Genomic DNA, 27,072 nt, shown 5'->3' on the forward strand with positions numbered 1-27,072 from the left:
AGTTTTGTCGTTTTCCGATATGGACCGTTTCTGATGACGCTGAGCATGAAACTCAACTGTTAATGAACTAGACAGCACCTGCTGTCATCCTAAAACATCTAACTACACTTCCATCTAGTTTCTGACCAATAATCGGCCCTTTATATTCGGTCCCATATATCCGATGTATCGTGAGGAATATGAGAGTCGCAAATCTACAATTTCCCTTATGACGTCACTGTGACGTCATTTCAAATGGGATCGACACCAAATTTGGACACGACCTCGGCTAGGTATTCAGGAAGATGTGTGCAAAGTTTCGCTTCTCTATCTCTTCGCGTTGCGACGATATCGTCGCAGAAGTAAAGGGGGGGGGGCAACTATATGCCCCCCCCCCCCAGCGGCCGGCGGGTGGCGCGGAGGCCCAGCGGCCGCCGGGTTAAGGTCCCATACCGGCGGCCCTGGGTCGGCTCTACATATACACCAGTGATTCTGAGGGCCCCACCGGCGTCTGAGACCATACACATCAGTAAACGGCCACCCATCGGCAACTCCGATTAGGTCCCACACCGTGGACTCTTGAGGGCCCCGTCGGCGTCTGAGAGTATCTTGGGTTGAGTTCTTTCGGTCTACTGAGAACATTTCAGGTTCGCCTAAGACGAGGAGGTCAGACATCGAACTTATAATCGATTGATATTCAATACTCATTTCAACATTACACATACTACATAGTTCCAACGTCCAAGACGTAACATGTACAATCCTGCGTATTCCTGCAAGCTATAACTTACTTGGGTATTTAAACCTCACAAAGCGCAAGACATTATCGGTCAACTTTCTAAACAAATGAAACGGTGCACAATAAAACATGTAGCTTTCTGTAACTGTTCTGACTTGATTTTATTAGCATATAGACACACATTAAAGCAAATTCAAAAACTTGACCTTTCCGAAATCACACCTTTTCTTCTTTCTGTAAGGCTTTCTGTAAGGCCTACTCAGGTAGAAGTTACTCGGTGACAGCAACCTTCACGGCTTCGGAGTACACCCTAGCTTTGAACTCGCACGCTTTGTGCTCTCCCATGCGGTCCAACATCTGTTCTAGTTCATCGAAAAAACCTGCGTGTTTACTTTTGTTTGCTATTTCTTCCCTTGCGATCAGCTGATCCAGCGTCGACTCCATGTCATTAACAATCTCGACATCAAACCGCTTACTCTTGGCAGGAGTGACTTGCCTCAGCGGCCTGACTTTCGAAGACACCCCTGTTGGTGTCACAGCAGCGGACGTTTCCGTGCCGCTGCGCTCAGATGTTGGAGAGCACGCTGCTTCCTCCCCGCCACCTTCTTCAGCGTCAAGAGTGGCTCCGAAGTACTCGGAATCCTGGATCTGAGAGACGTCTGTATCCAACCGCGTCAACTCAGAGTGCGTCCCCCGGAGACTCGTGCAGGTACTGAAATGGAAAAACCGTCTGATTTTAGGAATAAATCAACCGAAGCATAATCGTGTAGCGCACAATCTAAGTTAACCCTCGTCGGACCTATTAGTTGTCTACATATGCCACGGCCGAGGGGGGTCATGACCCTGACCCTAATGGCCCTAATCTAAGTTAGCCCTCGCATTAGCCGCGCGTTTGCAAGCTTTTCGTGGTTTCAAACGTTCAAACATGTAATTTGATGTTGCTCCCATGCATTAGGGTGGGTGTCAAGGTCACCTGAAGGTCAGGTCAGGTCATTGACCTTTGGTGACCTCGGTTCACTTTTTCGAGTTTTACATGTTTCTAGGCTAGTTTTTGGAGCTGAATTCGAATTTAGCAACCATTTGAACATTTACGAAGTAGTTTTGGTGCCTTCGTAACATGTTACGTAGCTGTCAGAGGCGGATGACAGGTACTGCGAATACCCGTCACGACCCTTACCGGTTGACCTGACCTGACCTGACCCGACCTGGTCTAAATGCTTAAAGACATCATCTCTGATCAAAACTAACACGATATTCGTGATCAGCACCCCGGAAAACCCATGGCAGCCACATTTTACGACTTTCTAACAGGTCCCGATTTTCCCGATTTTCGGGTCATTGACCTGACCTGGAAGGTCACCCGATGACCTACGACCTTAAAATTGGGTATCATTGGTTTCCTCTCGTGACGGGCAACACGCTCGTTTTTTCCGCGAAGCTCTAGCTCCATCAGGGGCCAAACGCGAGGGGGGTCGTACCAACCCCCCCCCCCTCCCTTGTGCCGTCGAAGGACTCAAAAAGGCCTGTGCCGGCGAGGGTTAAAACAGAAGCTCCCGATGAAATCAAGCTATATAAGAAAACCATCCAAGAAAACGTCTCGTGCAAAGTTTCTTGGATGACTGGATTGCATTGCAATACTGCGTCAAACATACAGGGAAAAAAGCTTTAACAAGTTTAGGCATACTCACGTCTTAGCATTCAAAACCGTGTCCAAGAAGATGAGGTACGGCTTCTGCTGCTCTTGAAGCGGCGTCAGGGCTACTGCAGTCGGTCCGCTAGGCAGGGAGCGCGGCTTGGCACGGACACTGCGATAACAGTCTTTTGTGCCTTTCCATTGCTGTTTCGCTTGGTCCCCTATAAAGAAAAAAAAAATGGTAGCATTTCGATGGGAATCGCATGTGCACCACTGCATGTACATTGTACTTACAAGACATGTTCACGGATCCAACAAATGGATCTCGGATTTGATTCCACGGATCTTGATCGAGGATCCAACCAGACCATAGATCCAGCTATCTAATTTGTCGAAACATCGACTGGAATTATAAATCCGAAGATTTTTTTTTTTGTCTAGAGATCCAGAGAGGTTACGAGGTTACGAGGTTAATCTTTAGGTTACGAGGGCAGCGCTTTTCGAGGAGCGCTGTGGCCCGAAGGTTTGGATTTTGAATTGTGAAAAACGTAGGTTATCACTTTTTTGTCGCCATAAAAATATTCAATGGTCACTTGTTACTATTTGAAATGTTATGTCTCAGGGATATAGTGTGATAGCTAATCGTAATTCACTGTGACATTAATCGTCAAGAAATCACATTGAGAAATGCTTTTAAAAGGGTGCATATGGTAGTATCCACTCGGAAAATAGATTCACGTTCTTGGTTTGTCGTCACTGTCAGATCCTTTGAGATCATAGATATGGGATGTATAGTTTGTCTTAAAAGTACCGCGCAACAGTGCGGGGGATCCATCAAGCCTGGTCCCCGCGGCGCACCGGCCCGGTACTTACCGACCAGTCGCTCCACGTCGTCCACCAGACGGCCGAGCCTGCCCTGCTCGGCCTCCAGCCGACTTCGCAGCTCGGCGTTCTCAGTGCGCAGGATGCCAATGATCGACTTGAGAGCCGCCGGCGGCTTGTTGGCCAGCTCGGTCATGTCGGAACTGCCAGCGTCGGGAACGGGAGAGGTGCCCCGCGGAGCGTCGTCGACGCACTGGAAGTCGTCGTAGCGTTTTGGTCGTTTGATGCCGCGGGAGAAGCGTCCTTTGGCCGAGCGGGAGGGAGAGGTCGGTGCCGTCTTCTGTGAGGGCCTGGCGGCGAGAGCGTGAAGCACTATCACCGACAGTCACATACCGACAGTGGCACTGTCACCGACAGTCACATACCGACAGCCGGGCACTGTCACCGACAGTTACAGCGGCACTGTCACCGACAGTCACATACCGACAGCCGGGCACTGTCATCGACAGTTACAGCGGCACTGTCAACGACAGTTTTAACGAAAAAACTGACAGGAAGCCCGCTGACACCGCAACATATGGTCAAAGCCAAACGGTAAGAGCGCAGAACCGAATCTGTTAGCAAGCAGGATATACGTATTTATAATGTAAAATTAGACAGGTCGGTGCAGCTTGCATGTGAATAATGGCCAGAACGTGTCGATTATTACATACATATTTCTCTCTGTCGGTCGTATGTCAAACACCTCTGTCTCTGTACCTCTGTCGGCAGTTACCAAAATTTAACGTCACCTACTCCGTAATTTTGTCATTTCGAATCATCCCGCCATACTCGTACATCATGCAAGTTAAAGCCTTTAGCTCCACCCCAGTTATGCTAACACAGATTCGATAGGTAGCCCGGGTTCGGCTGGCCACCCAAGTACCACACCGTGCCAGCCCTGACACGAGGAGAACCTACAGTTGAATGTTGGGGACCGCCGTTGGCCGCAGCGAGCGGTCGCGCCGGTCGACCGACTGGGAGGGCGGGTGGCGTCTGTACACGGCCAGCCGGTCGGTGATGCGCGTGGTGGCAGAGAGCCGGCAGCGCTGCAGACAGAGAACCGCCAGCACCGGGTCAGCGGGAGACCGATGCGGGGGACCCGCGTCACCGTCTGGGCCTTTACAGCCGGGCACCGTACACGGCTGGAGACGGGTATTGAGGTCAGAGGGCAGGTCACAGCCAGGGTACACTGGTTAACGGGCGGGCCATAGCCGAGCACACACACGATTGGCGACGGATACACGCAAACCACAGCATGGTTTGTTGAAGGCTCATTAAGGGCGCGGACTACAATCTGAGGTCATTTTGCGCCCACCACAGATCACAGCTTGTCAGCTGGACCCGAAGTTGAGAACCGGCCGTCAACATAAGCCAGAGGTGACCGACTGCTGAGTATATGTTAGAGTTCAGTGCAGCCGAGTCGCAGTCAGCAGTCGCCTGTTAGAACAGCCCAGCTGTCAGACTCGAGTCGCATACACTGAACCGAACTCGAACTGTATTGTTCATATCCAAGCTACTGGCCACTGGTACCTTATCTTCAGACAAATAGTACAGACCCAGTCCAACTCTAGTGCCGTCTAGTCTGCACCGTATCGACCCCTGAGCTGTCTCCACTGCCCCAGCCCGACCGCTGCGCCGTCAGGAGGTACCATGTACCATCCCAACCAGCCTCCTCAGTCACTTGCACTGCCACCGCCTCGACTGCAGCACCATCAGTAGGTACCCTGTACTAGTGATGTCAATTACAGAAAATCGGAATACCGATACCAAACCAAATACCAACCAAAACCGTGGGGAAATACCGAAACCGAACCAACTTTGAAGGATGAGGGAAATACCAACTTTTTACCAATTTCTTAGCCTCTTACGAGTATACATTAGTAAGGGCTCATAATACCAACAAAATACCAAACACATTAGGATTGAAATACCAAATACCAAGTTGGTATCGGTTTGGTATCGGTATACCAAAAAGTTGGTATTCGATTGACATCTCTACCATGTACCATCCCAACCAGCCTCCTAAGTCACTTGCACTGCCACCGCCTCGACCGCGGCTGCGCCGTCTACCGTACCGTCAGAGTGTCGCCGCCGTCACCAGAGAGGTCCGCGCTGACCGCGTGCAGCGCTCGTAGTTTCGACTTCAGCTCCATCTGAGGAGGTGGGTCAGCCGTCAGACCGAATCAGGTGCAGAGAACAACAACAGTTGCGGGACGGACCGATGCTGACACGAGCATTGTCGGATAGCGACACAGCAATGACGGGGCTCGTCCCACCGCGTGGCATTCCTTTTTTCGACAAAGCCGATAATAACTGGAAGGCTATGGAATATGGAAGGCTATGATAGGTCACTGGACCATCAAAGTCCTTGATGCGAGAAGCTTCACGGTTCACACCTAGGATGTATTGCATACCTCATCATGGTCTAAATCATTGGTGGAATATATTGTAGGAAGTTGTTGGTGTTTGGGCCATGCAAATCCACCGCCCACTGCGCCGGCTTGGCTTTGGGACCGCAGCTGAGGGCGGAGGTCAAGGTCACCCACGCTGGGGCGGCGGATTTGCGGTGCTCAAACACGCAGAGTTCCTTGCAATTCTCCACGTATGGTCTAAATTTTCCACAAGTTGGCGGCAATGGACAAAGGTTTGGACATCTTCCTAAAGCAAACATTTGGTCCTTTATTGTCACACTGGGTGGATAATTTGCTCTATGATGAACCAAATCAAAGGAGAGAAACATCACCCCTCTCTGTGATATGATTTCTGATCAAATTGTTTCAGTTGGTTACAGTTATACCTAGCTTTCGAGGTATAACTGTAACCAATATGTAACTGTATATGTTACTGTAAACCGTTTACTTTTTTGAAGAGGCCCTCCCACCTTAAAACAAGTTGATGAACTGGCATAAAAGTGATGTACCGTGAATCAAAATGAGTGCAAATGATTATCTACCAAATTTTACCGAAAAATATTCACCCGGTTTTGGATAAAAGACTGCTATTTTGGCTTCAAAGCATAAGGTGCGTTCAAAAGGCTGATGACGTCATCAGATTCCATCATAACCCAATGATGCAAACAGCCAATGATGCATCATGCAAACAGCGGCATGCACATTGACACAAGCTGTAACACACCTACACACTCGTAGTAATTATCTTTATAATAGCCGACTCACCGCCACTAGGGCTTGTCCTTCCTGCTTTCTGGCCCGGAGCGCGATCACGGCCGCATCCAGGGCCCCCAGACACTCAGTGAGATACTCCTGTGGCAGCAGCAGCTCATCCGCCGCCCCGTCCGTGTGCGGTGTATCTATGGGGTGTGAGTACTGAGGAGCAGCGCACATGCTGCCAGACCGGCCGCCCGCCAGATCCATGCCAGAGCTGATGTCGGCGCCGGGCGGAGCTCCCACGAGCCGGCAACAACTTCCGGTCTGAGAACAGTGGAGAAAGTGAGTCAGGAGGAAGTTGGTCTTCTTACACGGAGCGACTCTGACCGCACGGTATTATTACAGAAAGAGTCCCGTTCGTGAGAATTGCCCAGTTCACCCGTTCGATACAGAAATGTTTGTGCGGCTCGTTCATTCGTTCCACTCGTACTCGTTCGTCACGCGGAGGACCATATAAAGTTATTGTTCATATATGCAAAGTCTATTCTGGAATGAAACGGAAACGGTTAAAATGCACAATACGGCGGTCATAAATGCGGTTCACTGAATCGTTCTCGTAGGGCCACGTCGGCCGCGTCGTACGTAAGGCCACGTCGGCCACGTCGTGCACCGGGCCGTCGCGCACCGGTGGAGCCCCGTCGAAGACTGTCAGGCCCCCGTCCCGTCTCAGCCCTCGTGGTACACAACAAGTGGGCATGAGAACCAGGACAGGGGCCAGATGACACATGTGTGCCCGGCGCGGCGCGGCGGACCGACCGCCGCGCTCCGAGCGCCGGCCGTCTTTGCGAAAATACCTAAAGCAACGTATTTGCTTGCTAACAAGTCCGATCAGGAATGTCATTATAAAGCCATACCACATGATACATTTTGACCTCCTGAGCTAATATCCGATAGTTATTCATAATGCAACGGAGTGCAATACACGCGTGCAATATTTACTGTCACCAACAGACGCCCAGAGCACTACTCCTTATAGGGCCTTGCTACTCCTCCCGTTTCTCCGAGATTTGCGGAGAAGCGGGAGACTGAGTTTATAATTTATATACAGGGTGGCGCCGATAAATGAAGACAATATGTGCTCCACACAAAACATGAATTTTTTGACAAAAGTCAGCACTTTGGATGAAAGTTTGAAACTGGGTTGACTGATGGTGACCTGTCGAGCACACTTCACTCGATGGATCCGCATCGATGACGGCCTCTATGCGAGGCCTGAACCGGGTGCAGGCCTTGCCCTTGGTCAGCATGGTAATGTCCATCTTGACCATCACCTGCTTGATGGCTGACTTCAGAGAGTCGATAGTGTTGTGTGGGCAGTTGTCAGTGTCCCTCTCGACTACGCCCCACATGTAATAGTCCAGCGGGTTCAGGTCCGGGGAGTTTGGCGGCCAGGGGCCGTATTCACGTCGACTTCGTAAGTCGATTTTCTTTCCTAAGTATGATTTGGTATTCACGTCGACACTTCTTAAGTTTTTATCGACGGAGTTCACGTGATTAAAAGAAAATTGCTCAAGAAGTAGGTCATTCGTAAGGAAATTCTTACGAAAATAATCGACGTGAATACGGCCCCAGAACTCGGGCGTGATATGGCTGTGCACGTTGGCGCTCATCCACTCCTGCGTCACCCTGGCCCTGTGGGCGTTTACAGAGTCTTGTTGGAACTCATTAGGGCCTTCCCTCAGCCACTCGGTCGATCCAGGGCTTCACGACGTCACCATCGTCGACGGTGATCGTCGACGATGTTCTCGACTTTGGCGATGAAATCATTTGTCTCTGACGGCATCAGATCGTCGGGAATGTTTCTTCCGCTTTGCCACAGACGGGACGTCACCCCCAGACTCATCCAAGCTAACTCCGCTCGACTTTATAATCAAGGCTTCTATCGACCTTGAGTAAGTTGGCGACCTTGGGTGCCTCATTGCCAGCAAGAAGCGCCACAATGTCCGCGTGCCTTTTCTTTTCTTCTGTTATCATCATCAGCTACAACGTTCACTTTCAGTTGGGGAAACAACGAGACGAAGATCCAAACGTTGATCAGCCAATCAACGGCTGGAGTGGGCGGGGCAATGACCATATATGGTCATAAAATCAGAAAAATTCATCTTTTCCATGCATCCTAGCATTCAAATGAACAAATAAGGCATTCTAATTTAGAAAGTTTTTTAACCACACAAGGCCTACACTCACTCGGTGCACAATGCACTGGCGTCTCTAAATCACAGAGCTACATTACAAAGTCAAGCAGTGATTGGCAAATATGGCGGATTGAAACATGTCCATAAAGTTAGTGTCATATTCGTAATCGGATTCAAATTCAAGTAATGATTTCGCTCAAAATTGGCATACAGATAGCCCATGGCACACTTGGCACACACAAGTTCAAAAATGGTGCCTTTTTTCCTAGGTCAAACCGTTTGACCTCGAGAGGTCAAAACACTGTGTACCGTGTAGAATCTTTGTTTATGGTCTGATTTGAAAAATTCGCCCACCAGTGTGTTTGTCTCATCAAGAAGCAGTAGCATATTCAGAAACAAATCAGAGTTCAAGGTCATAGGTCAAGGTCACTTAAAAAGTCGCAGTACCCTATAAAATCATCATTTTTAGAGATATTGGAAAATTTCGGCCACCACTGTATTCTTCTCATCGAGAAGCAGTAGCATATAAAAAAAAAACTGAGGTCAAGGTCATAGGTCAAGGTCAAGGTCACTTTGCACAAGAATATTCAGATTCAAATTCAAGGAATAGTTTCGCTCAAAATTGGCATACAGATAGCCCATGGCACGCTGAGTTCAAAAATGGTGACCTTTTTCCTAGGTCAAACCGTTTGACTGTGTACCACCAAAATACACCTATGCACTGAAGAAATGTACACCGAAGAAATGCGGTGAAATAAACAACGTGTTTGCGCCATTTACGAAAAAGAGAAATGTGTGCATGAAAATGACGTCATAATACCAACAAAAAAGGGGAAATGTTGGGAACCGGGGTTTTTGGGTGGGGGAGCGAGACAATACGACAGGAAATAACTAGTAAGAACATAACCAAACCTTACCTGACCTTACCATGGATTACTTACCATGTAAGTTATCCATGACCCCAGTAAACATGCCGACGTCGGCCCGACGTCGGCCGACGTCGGGGTGGCGTCGGCAACTCGGCATCGGCATGCCGACGTCGGGCCGACGTCGGTCCAACCTCGGCACGACGTCGGCTGGATGTCGGATATGCCCGCATGTTCCGACGTCCAGCCGAGGTCCAGCCGACGTCGGGCCGACATCGGACCGAGATCAATTGCTGAGGTCCAGCCGACGTCGGGCCGACGTCGGGGCGACGTCGGACCGACATCGGCCGCTGTTTTGACCGTTAAAATAATATAAAATACATGTTTCATGTTTCATAAAGAGCTTCTGTATTCAAAATATCCTCAGGAAACTCAAATCTTCCTCAACGCCGCAACCCCCTGATCCGGACTGGACGGGAAACTTTATCCCATTAGGGATTGCCCGTAAGCCGAGCTCGCCCGTAGCCGGGTGCGGTGAGTGCTTGAGGGCTGCTCGGCCTATCCTTTGGTCAGGCTCAGCCCCGGCAACTCACCAGGGCCGGGCCCAGTTCAATAGAAAGGCCAGTCGGCAAGTGTCACTTTGCCAAAGTGCCACTTATCAAAGGGACACTTTGGGAAACGTTGGTGCAGGTGTGTAAGAGTGGCTATATGAATCCATTGTGGGGTCGCCCTTTCCAATAAGTGTCACGTAACAGCAATGGGACCAGGGACTCTATATGAACTGGACCCAGGGTGCTCGCCAAGAAGACCAGTGTCCCCATCCTATCATCCTTCCGGCTCTGAAATAGTCTTGTCAGACCGAAAGGGCATAACCCAACAAAACAAACTACATTCGCTATCTGGCTGCGTGGTGTAGTGGTTAGCGCACTAAACTCGCGTTCAAATGTCACGGGTTCGAATCCCCTCGCCGGATGATGCTTTTGGCGTGTTGTCCCAGTAAACATGCCGACGTCGGCGAATGGGGGGCTCGAATCCCGCCGCCGGTTGACATTTTTGGCGCGTTGTCCCAATAAACATGCCGACGTCGGCCCCGTCGGTCCAACGACAAACGATCTCGTCAACCTCGGCAAACGACCTCGGCCCGACGTCGGCTTGACGTCGGCTGGACTTCGGCTGGACGTCGGAACATGCGGGCATATCCTACGTCCAGCCGATGTCGGGCCGAGGTTGAACCGACGTTGGGCCGACGTCGGGCCGAGCCTCGGCCCGACGTCGGGCCGACGTCGGCATGTTTACTGGGACCTTACCTAACCTCAGGGTATATATAATATCGTAACCGGACAAATCTTCGTATGGCAATTCTTCGTCGCGCAATTCCTCGTCCGCATTTCTTCGTCCGCAAATCTTCGTCGGCGCATTTATTCGTGTCGCATAACTTCGTCTCGCATTTCTTCGTAAGCGCAAATATTCGTAGCGCATTTCTTCGTATCCGCATTTCTTCGTACGCGCATTTCTTCGTCAAGCATTTTTTCGTCCACGCATTTCTTCGTCTACGCAAATCTTCGTCCGCATTTCTTCGTCCACGCAAATCTTCGTCTGCGCATATCTTCGTCCGCAAATCTTCGTCCCCGCAAATCTTCGTCCGCAAATCTTCGTCCGCATTTTTTCGTCCACGCATTTCTTCGTCTACGCAAATCTTCGTCCGCATTTCTTCGTCCACGCAAATCTTCGTCCCGGCAAATCTTCGTCCGCAAATCTTCGTCCGCAAATCTTCGTCCGCAAATCTTCGTCCGCATTTTTCGTCCACGCAAATTCGTCCGCAAATCTTTGTCTGCGCATATTTTCGTCCGCAAACCTTTGTCTGCGCTATCTTCGTCTCCGCAAACATTTGTCCACAAATGTGGTTCAATAAAACCATGAAGAAATATCAGACCATCAAGTGATTGACGAATTTAATGCATGGAATGGATGATCAAAACTTTTGAAGTCAGGTAGATGAGGTCTGTCAGGTGAAGCTATTGTATTTGGGAGCCGACAATTGTAACATTCCATATCATTTGTGTCCCGGACATTCTTTTTTTCGCGGTCGATGAATGACAATATAATCTCTTGTACCCTCGCCGGCATAGGCGGCGGAACGGGGAGGGCACCGGGGCACCGTTCCCCTCTTTAATTTTGGCCTGTTAACAGTAGCCCTATGGGCGTTGCATGGAAAGAATGGGACTAAAAGTCGGCAGTGCCGTGCCCCCCCCCCCCTAATTGAAGGTGTTCCGCCGCTACTGCTCGCCGGACCTATTCGTTTTCTACATACACGCCGGCCGAGGGGGGGGGGCGGGTACGACCCCCCCCATCGCCGTTTCGCCACTGGTGGAGCTAGCGCGTCGCGGAAAAAACGAGCGTGTGCGCCGTTACGAGACGCAGAGATTAATACCCGATTTTAAGGCCTTCTAGGTCAGGGGTCGGCTTACAGCCCGCGGGCCGGATCCGGCCGGGAGGGTGGCGGTTGGATCCGGCCCGCGACCATCTGACGTCCGGCCCGCGCAAGTTTTGTCTAGAAGTAGAATTAGACAAAAACACCCGCAAATGATGTTTATAAACTCATGAAGTGTGCGAAGGAAGAACTATTGTGCCAAAGCACATTTAAGTCACTTTTATATTATCGGAGTCAATTTCTGAAGGAACCGCGGGCCGGAACACGATGTAAGTCGCTGATACCAGCCGCGGGCCGGACGTCAGATGGTCGCGGGCCGGATCCAACCGTCACCCTCCTGGCCGGATCCGGCCCGCGGGCCGTAAGCCGACCCCTGACCTAGAAGGCCTTAAAATCGGGTATTAATCTCCAGAGCTGGGCGCGTTCCTCGATTTTCGGTAGTGCGTTAGCGTTCCTGCGTTCCTCCGGCCGCGGTTAGTGCGTTCCTGGAATAGCGTTCCTCAATTTTTTTTTCGCTCGGTGCGTTAGCGTTCCTGCGTTCCTGCGTTCCTCCCTCAAAAATACCGCCGAACCACGCGGCGCGGGCCCAACCAAACACGGGGCGAATCGATCACAGAATACCCAGAATGGCGACGTGGGGCCGAAAAGCAGCTCGACATCTCTTTTCCGAATCGAATATCTGAAATACGTTTTACCAATATCATCCGTAGGGTTTTCAACAAAAATACGACCTGCTTAAAAACAATAGTTAAGTTAAAAGATGTATCTTAGTAAAAGTTATCATATTTACTTTACACATTTAATGCCTGAAACTGAATCGAATAGTAAACATCACCACTAAAAATCTTTACACATTTAATGCCTGAAACCGAATCGAATAGTAAACATCACCACTAAATCTAAGCAAGCCTTCCTCGATTCGACCGACAAGTGGCGCCTCTACCGGCAAACATACGTACTCGAGATTCAAACATTTGACACAGAGGTCATTGGCAGCAGTATAATTTTTCGGGTGGTTCCGCAAGAACGCAGGAACGCTTCAAAATTTCGGGTGGTGCGTTCCTCTTACTTGCGTTCCTTTGCAAAACTTTGCGTTCCTGCGTTCTTACGTTCCTAAAAAGGGCGGTGCGTACGTACGGAAGAACGCAGGAACGCACTAAAGGAACGCACTTGCCCAGCTCTGTTAATCTCTGCGTCTCGTAACGGCGCACACGCTCGTTTTTTCCGCGACGCGCTAGCTCCACCAGTGGCGAAACGGCGATGGGGGGGGGGGGGGGTCGTACCCGCCCCCCTCGGCCGGCGTGTATGTAGAAAACAAATAGGTCCGGCGAGCAGTAGCGGCGGAACACCCTCAATTAGGGGGGGGGGGGGGGCACGGCACTGCCGACTTTTAGTCCCATTCTTTCCATGCAACGCCCATAGGGCTAACGTCTGTTAAAAGGCCAAAATTAAAGAGGGGAACGGTGCCCCGGTGCCCTCTCCGTTCCGCCGCCTATGCCGGCGAGGGTACAAGAGATTAGGTATATTCCCAGTAAACATGCCGACGTCGGCCGACGTCGGAGTGACGTCGGCAACTCGGCATCAGCATGCCGACGTCGGCCCGACGTCGGTCCAACCTCGGCACGACGTCGGCTGGATGTCGGATATGCCCGCATGTTCCGACGTCCAGCCGAGGTCCAGCCGACGTCGGGCCGACGTCGGACCGAGATCAATTGCTGAGGTCCAGCCGACGTCGTCGGGCCGACGTCGGACCGACATCGGCCGCTGTTTTGACCGTTAAAATAATATAGAATACGTGTTTCATGTTTCATAAAGAGCTTCTGTATTCAAAATATCCTCAGGAAACTCAAATCTTCCTCCACGCCGCAACCCCCTGATCCGGACTGGACGGGAAACTTTATCCCATTTGGGATTGCCCGTAAGCCGAGCTCGCCCGTAGCCGGGTGCGGTGAGTGCTTGGGGGCTGCTCGGCCTATCCTTTGGTCAGGCTCAGCCCCGGCAACTCACCAGGGCCGGGCCCAGTTCATATAGAAAGGCCAGTCGGCAAGTGTCACTTTGTTAAAGTGCCACTTATCAAAGGGACACTTTGGGAAACGTTGGTGCAGGTGTGTAAGAGTGGCTATATGAATCCATTGTGGGGTCGCCCTTTCCAATAAGTGTCACGTAACAGCAATGGGACCAGGGACTCTATATGAACTGGAACCAGGGTGCTCGCCAAGAAGACCAATGTCTCCATCCTATCATCCTTCCGGCTCTGAAATGGTCTTGTCAGATCGAAAGGGCATAACCCAACAAAACAAACTAAAACCGATATCTGGCTGCGTGGTGTAGTGGTTAGCGCACTAGCATCCCGTGTAAATGACGCGGGGTTCGAATCCCATCGCCGGCTGATGCTTTTGCCGTAAACATGCCGACGTCGGCGACTGGGGGGCTCGAATCCCGCCGCCGGTTGATATTTTTGGCGCGTTGTCCCAATAAACATGCCGACGTCGGCCCCGTCGGTCCAACGACGAACGATCTCGTCAACCTCGGCAAACGACCTCGGCCCGACGTCGGCTCGACGTCGGCTGGACTTCGGCTGGACGTCGGAACATGCGGGCATATCCGACGTCCAGCCGATGTCGGGCCGAGGTTGAACCGACGTTGGGCCGACATCGGGCCGAGCCTCGGCCCGACGTCGGGCCGACGTCGGCATGTTTACTGGGTTGTCATTTATCGACCGCGAAAAAAGAATGTCCGGGACACAAATGATATGGAATGTTACAATTGTCGGCTCCCAAATACAATAGCTTCACCTGACAGACCTCATCTACCTGACTTCAAAAGTTTCGATCATCCATTCCATGCATTAAATTCGTCAATCACTTGATGGTCTGATATTTCTTCATGGTTTTATTGAACCACATTTGTGGACGAATTTTTGCGGAGACGAAGATGGCGCAGACAAAGGTTTGCGGACGAAAATATGCGCAGACAAAGATTTGCGGACGAAGATTTGCGTGGACGAAAAATGCGGACGAAGAATTGCGGACGAAGATTTGCGGACGAAGATTTGCCGGGACGAAGATTTGCGTGGACGAAGAAATGCGGACGAAGATTTGCGTAGACGAAGAAATGCGTGGACGAAAAAATGCGGACGAAGATTTGCGGACGAAGATTTGCGGGGACGAAGATTTGCGGACGAAGATATGCGCAGACGAAGATTTGCGTGGACGAAGAAATGCGGACGAAGATTTGCGTAGACGAAGAAATGCGTGGACGAAAAAATGCTTGACGAAGAAATGCGCCGACGAAGAAATGCGGAAACGAAGAAATGCGCTACGAATATTTGCGCTTACGAAGAAATGCGAGACGAAATAATGCGACACGAATAAATGCGCCGACGAAGATTTGCGGACGAAGAAATGCGGACGAAGAATTGCGCGACGAAGAAATGCCATACGAAGATTTGTCCTGAGCTCTGGGCCCTGTTTCACCGGTGATAGCAGCACGCCACTATCAAATTGCGCGAGCTGACGTAATGTGATGACGTCATACTGCTGACGTAAGGGGCAATTCTGGCGCACGATTGCCGCAATATTGTTTTACGTCATCAGCTAAATGTTCGAAGTTAATGTCCAAATTTTTCCTAAACCCAACTTCTTTTAAATACATCATATTGAAAAAATATATATCAAAAATATATATACTATCATGACTGCGTAAACTCTTACTTTTAGGCTCATACGTCACTTAATGCCGCCGCCAAGGTCGCGGCAATCGTGCGCCGGAACCACCCATTACGACAACAGTATAGGGCTGTTAAGTGATGACGTCACGGTTCCAACAGCTGACTGCGCTAATGTTGTAGAGATAGGCCAAACGATTCATAACTAAAATGCAAGAATTTGGGGACGTTTACCGATGTTATGTCATGTTTCAATAATGGAAATGGTATTAAGTTGTCATTTTGGTCAACTTAAATGCATTTATATTCATTGATTTGCACAAAAAACATGATTTTTTTGCACGGCTGCTAAATTAAAAAAACTTGTGCGATTTTGGCGCAGGTAAGACATTGCGCCATTACGTTTATAACACGGGCACCAATGGGCAAATGTACTAGCTGTGAATAGGTAGTGAATTGGAGTGGGTTATTAATTAGATATACCTACTTGTTTCTCAGACCTCAGGTCAGCTATCACAAGACGCACGCTTGTTTTAAGCTTTGAACATCGAGATGGTGAATTGCTGTGTCCCAGGCTGTACGAACCGGTCAGGGGACAAAAACAAATATGCGTTCTACAGGTTTCCCAGCAACAAACTGATCCGTCAACGCTACATTCGTGCGATAAGGTTAGTAAGAATTTTGAGAATCAGCATATTTTACATGTCAAGCTTTCATAAATCCCATCATAAATCTTTTCCATAAATCGTGCAAGGGAAATATGGCATCTTACCTTTTAATAAAAACATCAAATTATTGTTAACTATTTCTATAAAAGCTATAGAGTATATAATATCAGATAATGATAAATATTTATTTTTGGCATCATTACGGAATGATTCACAAGGTTAACTCAGAGCCTTGATCGTCAATCACTTGTGCATGGTGCGTAGGTACTCCATAAATAGCAGTAACAGTAGTCATAGCACAAATATATTTACCAAGTCTGTTGTATGTTTTGGATATGAACATTGAAACATTTACATTTTGTAACATTCAAATTGAAAATTATTAATAAACTGGCAAGCTTCATTTCAGAAACAATCGCATGAACCTGTTTTTGTGGATATTTTCTACTTGAAGGGCTTGTAACTTGCGTCATCCTAATCATGCATGCCTAATCTAAATCATCATGTAATCCCTTTTTTCTGTTGCAGGAGGGAGAACTTCACCCCTACCGAACACACAAGGATCTGTTCGTGGCACTTCCCTAATGGCAAAAAAGCAGGTCCAATGAGGTTTCCATGGAATGAAGGGAAGCGGATCAACTTGCCTGATGATACCAGACCCCATCACTCTTCTCCTGGAAACAGAAGACAAGATGCAGCTGTGGAAATGGAAGATGCTGTCCTTGGACCACCTGTGCATAGTGAGGCCATGTTGTCTGCCGAGAACGAGCTTCTCAAACAGCATATCAAACGACTTGAAACTGCAGCAGCTTATCAGCAGCAGAGGTTCTGCTACAACCAGATTAGCCATAGCGAACAGCTAGTAACTTACTATACTAGTTTGAGCAGAGCAATGTTTGAAACTCTAGTCACATATGTGAGCATGTGTGATTTTACATACCACACCTTCAAGGTCACAACGATGACATTAGAGGACCAAATTCTCCTGGTGTTGATGAAACTGCGACACAACTTTGGGCACACAGATCTAAGCGTGAGATTTAACAAGAGTGTAGCCACCGTTACAAATGTCTTCAGGACATTTGTGTCCATCTTCGCTGAGGCTCTGTTCAAGCCTATTTTTGGGAAGGGTATGCCTAGTAGAGAAAAGAATTCTCAATCTATGCCAGCATCGTTCAGGAAGTTCAGGCACTGCAGGACGACACTTGATTGCACAGAAATTAGGATTCAGCGACCTGATAGCTGTGAGGGCCGCTCAAGCACCTACAGTGCTTACAAAGCTGCCAACACCTTCAAGGTCATGGTTGGGGTGGCACCCAATGGCACTGTGAACTTTGTCAGTGACGTTTACGGCGGCAATGCCTCTGACAAGCACATCGTGGAGACTAGCGGCCTGTTGGAGCAGCTAACCACAGGCGACCTCATCCTGGCTGACAAAGGTTTTCCTATCAAGGACATTGTACCTGATGGCGTCACCGTCAACACACCTGCGTATCTATTTCAGCCTCAGTTCACCAAGCAAGAGGTGATGCACAACAGGGAAGTTGCCGAAGCCCGCGTGCACGTTGAGCGCGCGATTCAGCGGCTGAAGTATTACACCATTTTAGATGGCATACCCCACCAGTATAGGAATATGATAGACAATATAGTTCGTGTCTGTGCCTTCCTCACCACCGCCCAGAGCCCTATCATAAGCCACGAGAAACTTAGCAACATGTCCTCTTAAGCCGGGTAGCAAACTGCGCGTTATTAGTGGTATCACCCTGTTAGATGCAACGTTTGCGTAGTTATCAATTGAAGTAAGTCAATAGCATTGTCTGTGTTTTTCTCACCAACGCCCGGAGTACTATCGCGGGAAACTGTGCATTTTGTCCTAAACTGGTTTGCGAACTGTTTGATATGTCTTCACTGTCTGATGAAACACTTCTTGAGTTATAGCTGTCATGGAAGTATGATAATCTGGAAATTGTTTCAGCTGTGCGCTGTGGTACGCGACATTTACTTGTCAATAAAACTGTCCACAAACATGTATGTTTATTATTTGCATTATTTACACACAGTTTGACGTTTGAAAGTGAAACACGACAACCAGCCTGGCGCGCACCTGTACAGTGACACACATTTACTTACGCACCTGTACATTACACACAGTTTGACGTTTGAAAGTGAAACACGACAACCAGCCTGGCGCGCACCTGTACACATTACATCACAGTGGCAAATCTCATATCGCCCAGCAGGCATGAGCCCTGCGGGTTAAGCGGACCCGATGATGCTCGGCACCATGTGGACCCTATAGAACTGTTTTAGGAGTTCTAGGTTTACAGTCCATGAATCGCTTCTGGCGATGGTAACGATGTGTAAGTCACGAGTCGTCCAGACAACAAAGTCACACTTGGTGAAGCCACTTAACCACATCTGGCCCTGTACCTGGTGGAAGTAATCGTGATCTTCTTTAAGATTCAGGTTTTCGTCCAAGAAAAACTTTCCATCTGCTTGCACGGCTTCCTGGATCGTTCGACACCTGTGTGTCCACGGACACTTCACCTCTAGGAGTGTATCCCCCACTACACCATCTGGAGAGGCCCCAAGCATACCATCTTCAGAGAGAAAAATCCCATTCTCTTCCACCTTTTTTCCAGTGCGATTTTCATACGCTCGCTTTGCAGCTGCTTCGTGGGTTCGTCCCCATTTTACAGCTGCACTGCCGGATGGGTCATAGCCACCAAGGAGCCTTTTGAATAGTGACTTTGGGTATCTTCCTCTGGCAATTGCCTTCAAGACGAGGCCGAAGTTGCTCGATGTCAGCCTTCCCTTTCTAGCAACAAACCACTTGGGGTTTTTGACCTGACCACTGGTCACCCTCTGCACCTCTGCAATCTCTTCCTTTGAAAGAGACAGCATTGCTAAAAGGAAGTGGGACTTGTCAGCTGATGCATGAAACTCAGCACTAGTTAGGATGCTGTCGATGTTTGGTACCTTCTCTTCTGGGGAAGGCTGAGACTCTGGAGCCAACAGCCATGCCAGCCCACATGGCTGCTCCCTCACCTGGTCATACAGCCATGCCAGTTGGTCCTCTTTGACAGAGCTCACCAGCAAAGAACTGTCTTCCTGGGGGAACATCTCCTTTGCTTTCAACATTGTCGCGTTGCTGGATCCTCGGTTCCATTGACACTGCCGATCAGTCTGCGACCAGTTCTTCTGTGCATACAGAAGGATGGCAGCCATGTGGGAGCACCGATGCTGACCATTTGGGCATGTGCAGCTTCCATCCACTGGCTTCTTGTTCTCGACAGTGACCTGAAACACAGAATAACAACAATTTACACCTTTGCAGCAGGTAATCAGCAAGCCTTATTCAGATTTTTATTAAATACCTGCATGATATTTTTCTAACACATTAGTTCAAACCATATTCAATTAATATCAAAGTGGACGTTTCACTCAAGTGAAATGTTTATCATGAAAATAAGTTCACAAAATGAGCACAATTGATTGCAGCTGTTTATATTCATAGAACCTTCCAAATATGCATTATAATCATAGTTGATATTACAAAACATAAATGTTTTGGACAATGACTTGATGTTAGATTTTAGCAAAAAGGGATTGCTTTTTAAAAGTATATGCTGTATATCTGGGGATGCTTTAATAAAAGTAAACAAAAATAACTGAAATTTGAAAGCAAATTTCTTTGAGTGATCTTGAATGAAGTGAGACTGAAGATTAGATACATCGCCTAAACCAAATTGCCATTTCCATTTCAACTTATAAACCCTCCTATCCATTTAATTCCACTAAATGTCCATGGTTGCACAGGATGCCACACAAGTCTGCCGCACACTTGCTACGTAGATCAATTGATCTATCATTTTACTATACACTTAAATTTAAAACCAAGCTAACATCAACTACACTCCGGGCTGGAGGAGGTCAGGTCCTCCACAAACAATACCAAGTGGCCTCGGTACTGGTAGGGCAGACATAGCACGAGCTGCCATGTGAGATATCATAGGTTGAAGGTGGTAGGTTCAAGGTTGTAGGTTGTAGGAAGTAGATTGTAGGTCAGGTTATGTATCTTTGGTTAGGTGTTTTGATTTGGTTAGCAAAATGCATTCTGGGGCATATGGCAGCTCGTGCTACGTCTGCTACCGTGGCATCTCATTTTTCCTATTCAGCTTTTGCTAAGGTAAAATAATGCAAGATGCCTGTCACATGGGGATAATATAAAGAACTATGGAGTACCTATGTAGACTCGAATGAAAATATATAATGAAATGTTTCTTTTATTTGGTCATGTTCACTCAATACTTTTGCCACATTCACCTCATTCTCAATTGCAATTGCAATTTTGTTCCCACATTCATGCCACGATTTCATGAAGGCAGATTTCCCCTAGAGAAAAAACCATTAGAAACCATTAGGATTTTCTAATGGTTTCTAATGGTTTCTAATGGTCTTGAATGGTCTCTAATGGTTTTTGATGATCTCTAATGGTATTCTAATGGTTTCTGATGGTTTTCTAATGGAAATTGATGGTGCTCTAATGGTCTCTAATGGTGTCCTAATGGTTTCTAATGGTCTCCAATGGTGTTTGATGGTTTCTAATGGAATTTGATCTGATGGTCTAATGGTTTCTGACGGTTTTCTAATGGAAATTGATGGTGCTCTAATGGTCTCTAATGGTGTCCTAATGGTTTCTAATGGTCTCCAGTGGTGCTTTATGGTTTCTAATGGAATTTGATCTGATGGTCTAATGGTCTAATAATGGTCTCTAATGGTATTGTTATGGTTTCTGATGGTCGCTAATGGTTTCAAATGGTATACTTGGTGGTCTAATGGTTTCTTAATGGTTTTCAATAGTTTTGATTTTGGGCTCCAAACGGGCATTCTTATGGTTTCCGTTGGTGTTCTGATGGCATCTTTTCATTTATGATAATTTCAAAATTGTGATGGTCTAATGGTGTTCTAATGGTTTTTAATGGTCCTGTAATGGCTTTTTATGGATCTTGAATATGTTATTGAACACTAACTGTGCTTTAATATGCAAGGAGTGCTGCATCGACAGCGGACTGAACAATCGCTTTGAAACTTTCAGAGTTGGATAAGGGTATCAGCGGGCATAAAATAAATATCTCGGAATTCTGCTATCTGTGACCTATGGTCAGGTCAATTTTGCAACCTTTTCAGAGATAGAGACATGCTATATCGATTAAAATACCTCATATAGATGTGTTCAGCGTGACGATAAGGATCGACTGCTAATGCAACATGACTTTCCAGTAAGGTCATGACCTTGACTTTGTCAAATTTTTAAAGTGACCTTTCAATGTCAATTGTCAACTTGGAGTTATTTCGATGCATCTCGTCGAGATGAATACGATGCTGGCAAAATAAATGTGCCTTCCTTGAGTGAAAAGTTATGAAAAAACACATTTTTCATAAAGATAGCTATTTTAGAATTGGAGCCTTCATTTAGTTCAGATCTGGGGACACATTCCAGAAAGAGGGTTAACCCGGCGGCTGCTGGGCCTCTGCGGCACCGCCCAAGATTACTTTACTACCTACTCTACTAGTGATGTTAATTACGGAAAATCGGAATACCGATACCAAACCAAATACCAACCAAAACCATGGGGAAATACCGAAACCAAACCAACTTGGGAAACTGAGGGAAATACCAACTTTTTACCGATTTCTTAGCCTCTTATACGTTAGTGAGGGCTTATGATACCAACAAAATACCAAACACATTACTGATTACGATTGAATTACCAAATACCAAGTTGGTATCGGTTTGGTATCGGTATACCAAAAAGTTGGTATCCGATTGACATCTCTACTACCTACTCGAAAAAAGCTATCGAATGCGTTTTCCTGCGGCGTTGCAGGCTTTATTGGCTCCCGAGTTCTGCTTCGGTTGGTCAAAATTTGTTAAGAAATGGCAAAGTTTGATCTTCTGATGACCTCTGGTGACCTGACCTTTGACCTATTAGTATTTTATTATATAACTGGCCTATTATATCATCGACCTATTATTGACCTATTAGTATTTAGAACCATTTTCTCCATTATTTTTTACGGTTATTCGAATGCCGCATACCGCGTTTTGCGGTAACTTATGCGATTTTCCTGCCTGGGAGATCATGAAACATCATTGTCAGTAACTCACCAATAAATCACCTGATTCAGAGGAACCAGTGTGTTAAAGAACACAACTCGCCTAATTCCGAGGATGCTTAAGAAATAATAAAGAATGAATAGCAACAATGGGCAAATCCAAGGCAAATCTTTTCAGTTTTATTTGCCGCTTGTGAAATTTTTGTTTACAATTCGCGTCCTTCTGTGCTGCTTTAATGATCGGTGAAACGGTGTTACCCGAGAAAGATTCCGCTGTTTTTTACCGCCATAAGTGTTATTAATTATGTAGTGCTTTGTAGTTAAAGTGTGTTTACTTTGTGTGCGTGAGAACGTTTGGAGATGCCTCGCCGTGCGAGCCAAAAGGGCCAAAGGGCTCGGGATGCGAACGCCGTTGCCCAGCGCCATCGCCGTAAAGGGCTAGCGCAGGCGCGGCGCGAGGCCGAAGCGTTGCGGAACGCTGAGCGTCGCCGTGAGGTCGTAGAGAGACCCGAGAGACCCACCGCCAGCAGGAGAGGAAGCGCCACGAGAACCGAGAGGAGGGGGAAGAGCAGACCGGTCAGTCGCCTGCACACCTTGGAACCGGATTCAAGGGTGTGAGACGAAGCAAAGGCTCACCCCCCAAAAATTGCCATCAGAACTGAGAAGTAAGTAATGTTTAATGTGCCTAATATAGGTACATAGTGCATATGTTACAGGCTGTATGAAAATTCACGTGAGACTTTCAAATTGAAGCTTTTTTCACGCAATGTAGGTGCTTGTTTGGGTTATTCTTCCAAATTTCAAACAAATCCATTCACTTTCAGCTCAGTTGTGCATCTTGACGTGACACCATCGTTTTCAGTAACTTTCTCGAGGCGCTCGTGGAATGCCAGCGCGGCTTCCTTGCAGTTGCGCATCTGATCGACGGTGATCCCTGGGAAGGCGGCTCTAGCCCGACCTTACAACTCCAGAATGTTCGCTGACCACGTCACGTATACCTTCGACTCCACAAACCCCTACATGAAAAAGTCACGCGGGGTGAGGTCGGTCGGGCGCGATGGGCTGGGGCAGGGCAGATTCGGCAAAGCAGATTGGGCAAGCGCGGTAACCAGGGTATAGCCAGGGCAGGTTAAGTAAAGTCCGACCTCACCCCATGTGATTTTTTAATATAGGGGTTTATGAACTCGAAGGTATTATACGTGACGTGGTCGGCGAGCATTCTGGAGTTGTAACTTGTAAGGTCGGGTTAGATCGCCGCCTTTGCAGGGATCACCGTCGAGATGCGCAGGAATACATATACGCTGGCATACCACGAGCGCCTCAAGAAAGTTACTGAAAACGATGGGGTCACGTCGAGATGCACAACTGAGCTGAACGTGAATGGATTTGTCTGAAAATTGGATGAATATAATCCTCAACATATGCACCTACATTGTGTGAAAATATCTTCCAATTTAATTAAGACTGAAGGAAGTTATTCAAGTCTCAAATCAGGTGTTTTACGTGAGCCACCCTGTGCATTTACCAGTTCTCCTTTTTATAGAAGATTAAAAATTTCAACTTATGATCAAATAATCAAAAGCATAAAAAATATAAAAAAAAACATGTAAAGATCAACTAACAATAAGAAAGACAACCATGTAAAGGTGCACTTTTGTTACAGGTTAACTACGGACACAGATGATGAAGCGAGGGGCAGAAGACACAGGCGGAGCATACACTGAAAATGATCCCGCTTCATAATGAAACAAAATTCCTAGATCTTCATCGGAAAAAAGACAAGGCTCCAAATGTGAAAATATACACGGCTGAAAAAGATCCGTGCCTGTACCTACATACATGGGACCGAACATGGCAGAGAAAAATGAATGCTGGGGAATCGGGGACCGTTATGTCATGTATTACCATGTGGAATGCCAATGTTAATAGATCGGATTTGCACCATATGAATGTTTTAACAAGATACCACCAGAAACCATTGTTACCATTGACCATTGGTAACCCATAGACCATCAGAAAACATGTCTAATGGTTTCTTATGGCCTAATGGTTTCTTATGGTCTAATGGTTTCTTATGGTACGGTGATCATACCATAAGAAACCATTAGACCATAAGAAACCATTAGGCCATAAGAAACCATTAGACCATTAGACCACTAGCCCATTAGACCATCAGACCATTAGACCATCAGACCATCAGACCATTAGACCATCAGACCATTAGCCCATAAGAAACCATTAGACCATTAGCCCATCTGACCATCAGACCATTAGACCACTACAAACCATTAGACCATTAGACCATTAGGGTTTCAATTTCCATATAGACCATTAGACCATTAGACCATTGCTAATGGTTTTTTCTCTAGGGTCATAAAGTACTTGAAATGCCTATCACAAGCATGAAGAAATACTCACTTGAACATCATAGGTCCTTTTCTTCATGCTGGCCTCAACAGAAGCCACAATGTATTTGCCATCCTGCAGGGCAATGGATCGGATTTTGCCACCATCCAATGCTCTTTCACCCTTCTCAATCACACTGGACATAGTTTGAAAAAAATCACCTATGGCTGCAACACTAACGAAGGCCATGATAGCTCACACCATGCCCAAACACGTCAAACACAGCCTGCAGCCCAGAAACGTGCAAATGTCCGTAACGTACTATTGTTTTCACGTGGTTTTCACCAAATGTCACATATGCGCCACAAATGCTAACACCATTGTGAATTTAGTAGCCTCACATTTCTTTGGGCTTTTTCAGCCAAATTTCGATGAAACTTGAAGCAAATCAATTTCAGAAATGTTATTCATCCATCTAAGTTTCCAAAGAAATTCCAAATCAGGGTCGGACAATTTTTGAATCGCCACAATACACCTTTCTAGATAATCCCCTATCTCTACAGCATTAGCGCAGTCAGCTGTTGGAACCGTGACGTCACACTTAACAGCCCTCGGGCTGTTAAGTGATGACGTCACGGTTCCAACAGCTGACTGCGCTAATGTTGTAGAGATAGGCCAAACGATTCATAACTAAAATGCAAGAATTTGGGGACGTTTACCGATGTTATGTCATGTTTCAATAATGGAAATGGTATTAAGTTGTCATTTTGGTCAACTTAAATGCATTTATATTCATTGATTTGCACAAAAAACATGATTTTTTTGCACGGCTGCTAAATTAAAAAAACTTGTGCGATTTTGGCGCAGGTAAGACATTGCGCCATTACGTTTATAACACGGGCACCAATGGGCAAATGTACTAGCTGTGAATAGGTAGTGAATTGGAGTGGGTTATTAATTAGATATACCTACTGTGTTTCTCAGACCTCAGGTCAGCTATCACAAGACGCACGCTTGTTTTAAGCTTTGAACATCGAGATGGTGAATTGCTGTGTCCCAGGCTGTACGAACCGGTCAGGGGACAAAAACAAATATGCGTTCTACAGGTTTCCCAGCAACAAACTGATCCGTCAACGCTACATTCGTGCGATAAGGTTAGTAAGAATTTTGAGAATCAGCATATTTTACATGTCAAGCTTTCATAAATCCCATCATAAATCTTTTCCATAAATCGTGCAAGGGAAATATGGCATCTTACCTTTTAATAAAAACATCAAATTATTGTTAACTATTTCTATAAAAGCTATAGAGTATATAATATCAGATAATGATAAATATTTATTTTTGGCATCATTACGGAATGATTCACAAGGTTAACTCAGAGCCTTGATCGTCAATCACTTGTGCATGGTGCGTAGGTACTCCATAAATAGCAGTAACAGTAGTCATAGCACAAATATATTTACCAAGTCTGTTGTATGTTTTGGATATGAACATTGAAACATTTACATTTTGTAACATTCAAATTGAAAATTATTAATAAACTGGCAAGCTTCATTTCAGAAACAATCGCATGAACCTGTTTTTGTGGATATTTTCTACTTGAAGGGCTTGTAACTTGCGTCATCCTAATCATGCATGCCTAATCTAAATCATCATGTAATCCCTTTTTTCTGTTGCAGGAGGGAGAACTTCACCCCTACCGAACACACAAGGATCTGTTCGTGGCACTTCCCTAATGGCAAAAAAGCAGGTCCAATGAGGTTTCCATGGAATGAAGGGAAGCGGATCAACTTGCCTGATGATACCAGACCCCATCACTCTTCTCCTGGAAACAGAAGACAAGATGCAGCTGTGGAAATGGAAGATGCTGTCCTTGGACCACCTGTGCATAGTGAGGCCATGTTGTCTGCCGAGAACGAGCTTCTCAAACAGCATATCAAACGACTTGAAACTGCAGCAGCTTATCAGCAGCAGAGGTTCTGCTACAACCAGATTAGCCATAGCGAACAGCTAGTAACTTACTATACTAGTTTGAGCAGAGCAATGTTTGAAACTCTAGTCACATATGTGAGCATGTGTGATTTTACATACCACACCTTCAAGGTCACAACGATGACATTAGAGGACCAAATTCTCCTGGTGTTGATGAAACTGCGACACAACTTTGGGCACACAGATCTAAGCGTGAGATTTAACAAGAGTGTAGCCACCGTTACAAATGTCTTCAGGACATTTGTGTCCATCTTCGCTGAGGCTCTGTTCAAGCCTATTTTTGGGAAGGGTATGCCTAGTAGAGAAAAGAATTCTCAATCTATGCCAGCATCGTTCAGGAAGTTCAGGCACTGCAGGACGACACTTGATTGCACAGAAATTAGGATTCAGCGACCTGATAGCTGTGAGGGCCGCTCAAGCACCTACAGTGCTTACAAAGCTGCCAACACCTTCAAGGTCATG

At 47.0% G+C, this 27,072-nt stretch overlaps 3 protein-coding genes across 16 annotated transcripts in view; 2 read left to right on the forward strand and 1 right to left on the reverse strand.

Annotated features, from left to right (window-relative positions):
• LOC122387229 (zinc finger protein 391-like) overlaps positions 1–27,072 on the forward strand; it is an 80,594-nt gene that overhangs the window by 4,692 nt on the left and 48,830 nt on the right. The window lies entirely within an intron of this gene.
• On the reverse strand, positions 660–25,092 carry LOC122387225. 14 transcript variants are annotated; one of them, XM_043377184.1, is made up of 9 exons: positions 24,688–25,092; positions 19,198–19,449; positions 6,392–6,646; positions 5,291–5,368; positions 4,134–4,261; positions 3,225–3,523; positions 2,407–2,572; positions 971–1,430; positions 660–863 (listed from the first exon to the last, which is right to left on the reverse strand). In XM_043377184.1, the coding sequence occupies exons 1-8, from the start codon at positions 24,862–24,864 to the stop codon at positions 989–991; spliced, it is 1,797 nt and encodes a 598-aa protein (XP_043233119.1). In that variant the 5' UTR covers positions 24,865–25,092; the 3' UTR covers positions 660–863; positions 971–988. The 14 variants fall into 14 exon arrangements, with proteins under 14 accessions (XP_043233119.1, XP_043233118.1, XP_043233123.1 ...); XM_043377183.1 differs by having other exon boundaries at positions 660–1,430; positions 24,688–25,091; XM_043377188.1 differs by lacking the exons at positions 19,198–19,449; positions 24,688–25,092 and adding an exon at positions 9,459–9,589 and having other exon boundaries at positions 660–1,430.
• Positions 15,953–18,176, forward strand: LOC122387231. The gene is made up of 2 exons (XM_043377260.1): positions 15,953–16,149; positions 16,678–18,176. The coding sequence occupies exons 1-2, from the start codon at positions 16,034–16,036 to the stop codon at positions 17,873–17,875; spliced, it is 1,314 nt and encodes a 437-aa protein (XP_043233195.1). The 5' UTR covers positions 15,953–16,033; the 3' UTR covers positions 17,876–18,176.

This window comes from Amphibalanus amphitrite, unplaced genomic scaffold (genome assembly GCF_019059575.1).
Source record: "Amphibalanus amphitrite isolate SeventyFive unplaced genomic scaffold, NRLGWU_Aamphi_draft 000278F_arrow, whole genome shotgun sequence".
Lineage (NCBI taxonomy): Eukaryota > Metazoa > Arthropoda > Thecostraca > Balanomorpha > Balanidae > Amphibalanus > Amphibalanus amphitrite.

What these genes read in the sequence shown, in the direction of transcription:
- LOC122387231 (XM_043377260.1), top strand. Translation starts at nt 16,034, where the DNA reads ATGGTGAATTGCTGTGTCCCAGGCTGTACGAACCGGTCAGGGGACAAA. An exon ending in CGCTACATTCGTGCGATAAG is followed by an intron (nt 16,150 to 16,677) that starts GTTAGTAAGAAT and finishes TTTCTGTTGCAG; the next exon opens with GAGGGAGAACTTCACCCCTA.
- LOC122387225 (XM_043377184.1), bottom strand. Translation starts at nt 24,864, where the DNA reads ATGGCCTTCGTTAGTGTTGCAGCCATAGGTGATTTTTTTCAAACTATG. An exon ending in ACGGCGGCGACACTCTGACG is followed by an intron (nt 4,262 to 5,290) that starts GTACGGTAGACG and finishes CTCTGTCTGCAG; the next exon opens with CGCTGCCGGCTCTCTGCCAC. An exon ending in CGACGTGGAGCGACTGGTCG is followed by an intron (nt 2,573 to 3,224) that starts GTAAGTACCGGG and finishes TTTTCTTTATAG; the next exon opens with GGGACCAAGCGAAACAGCAA.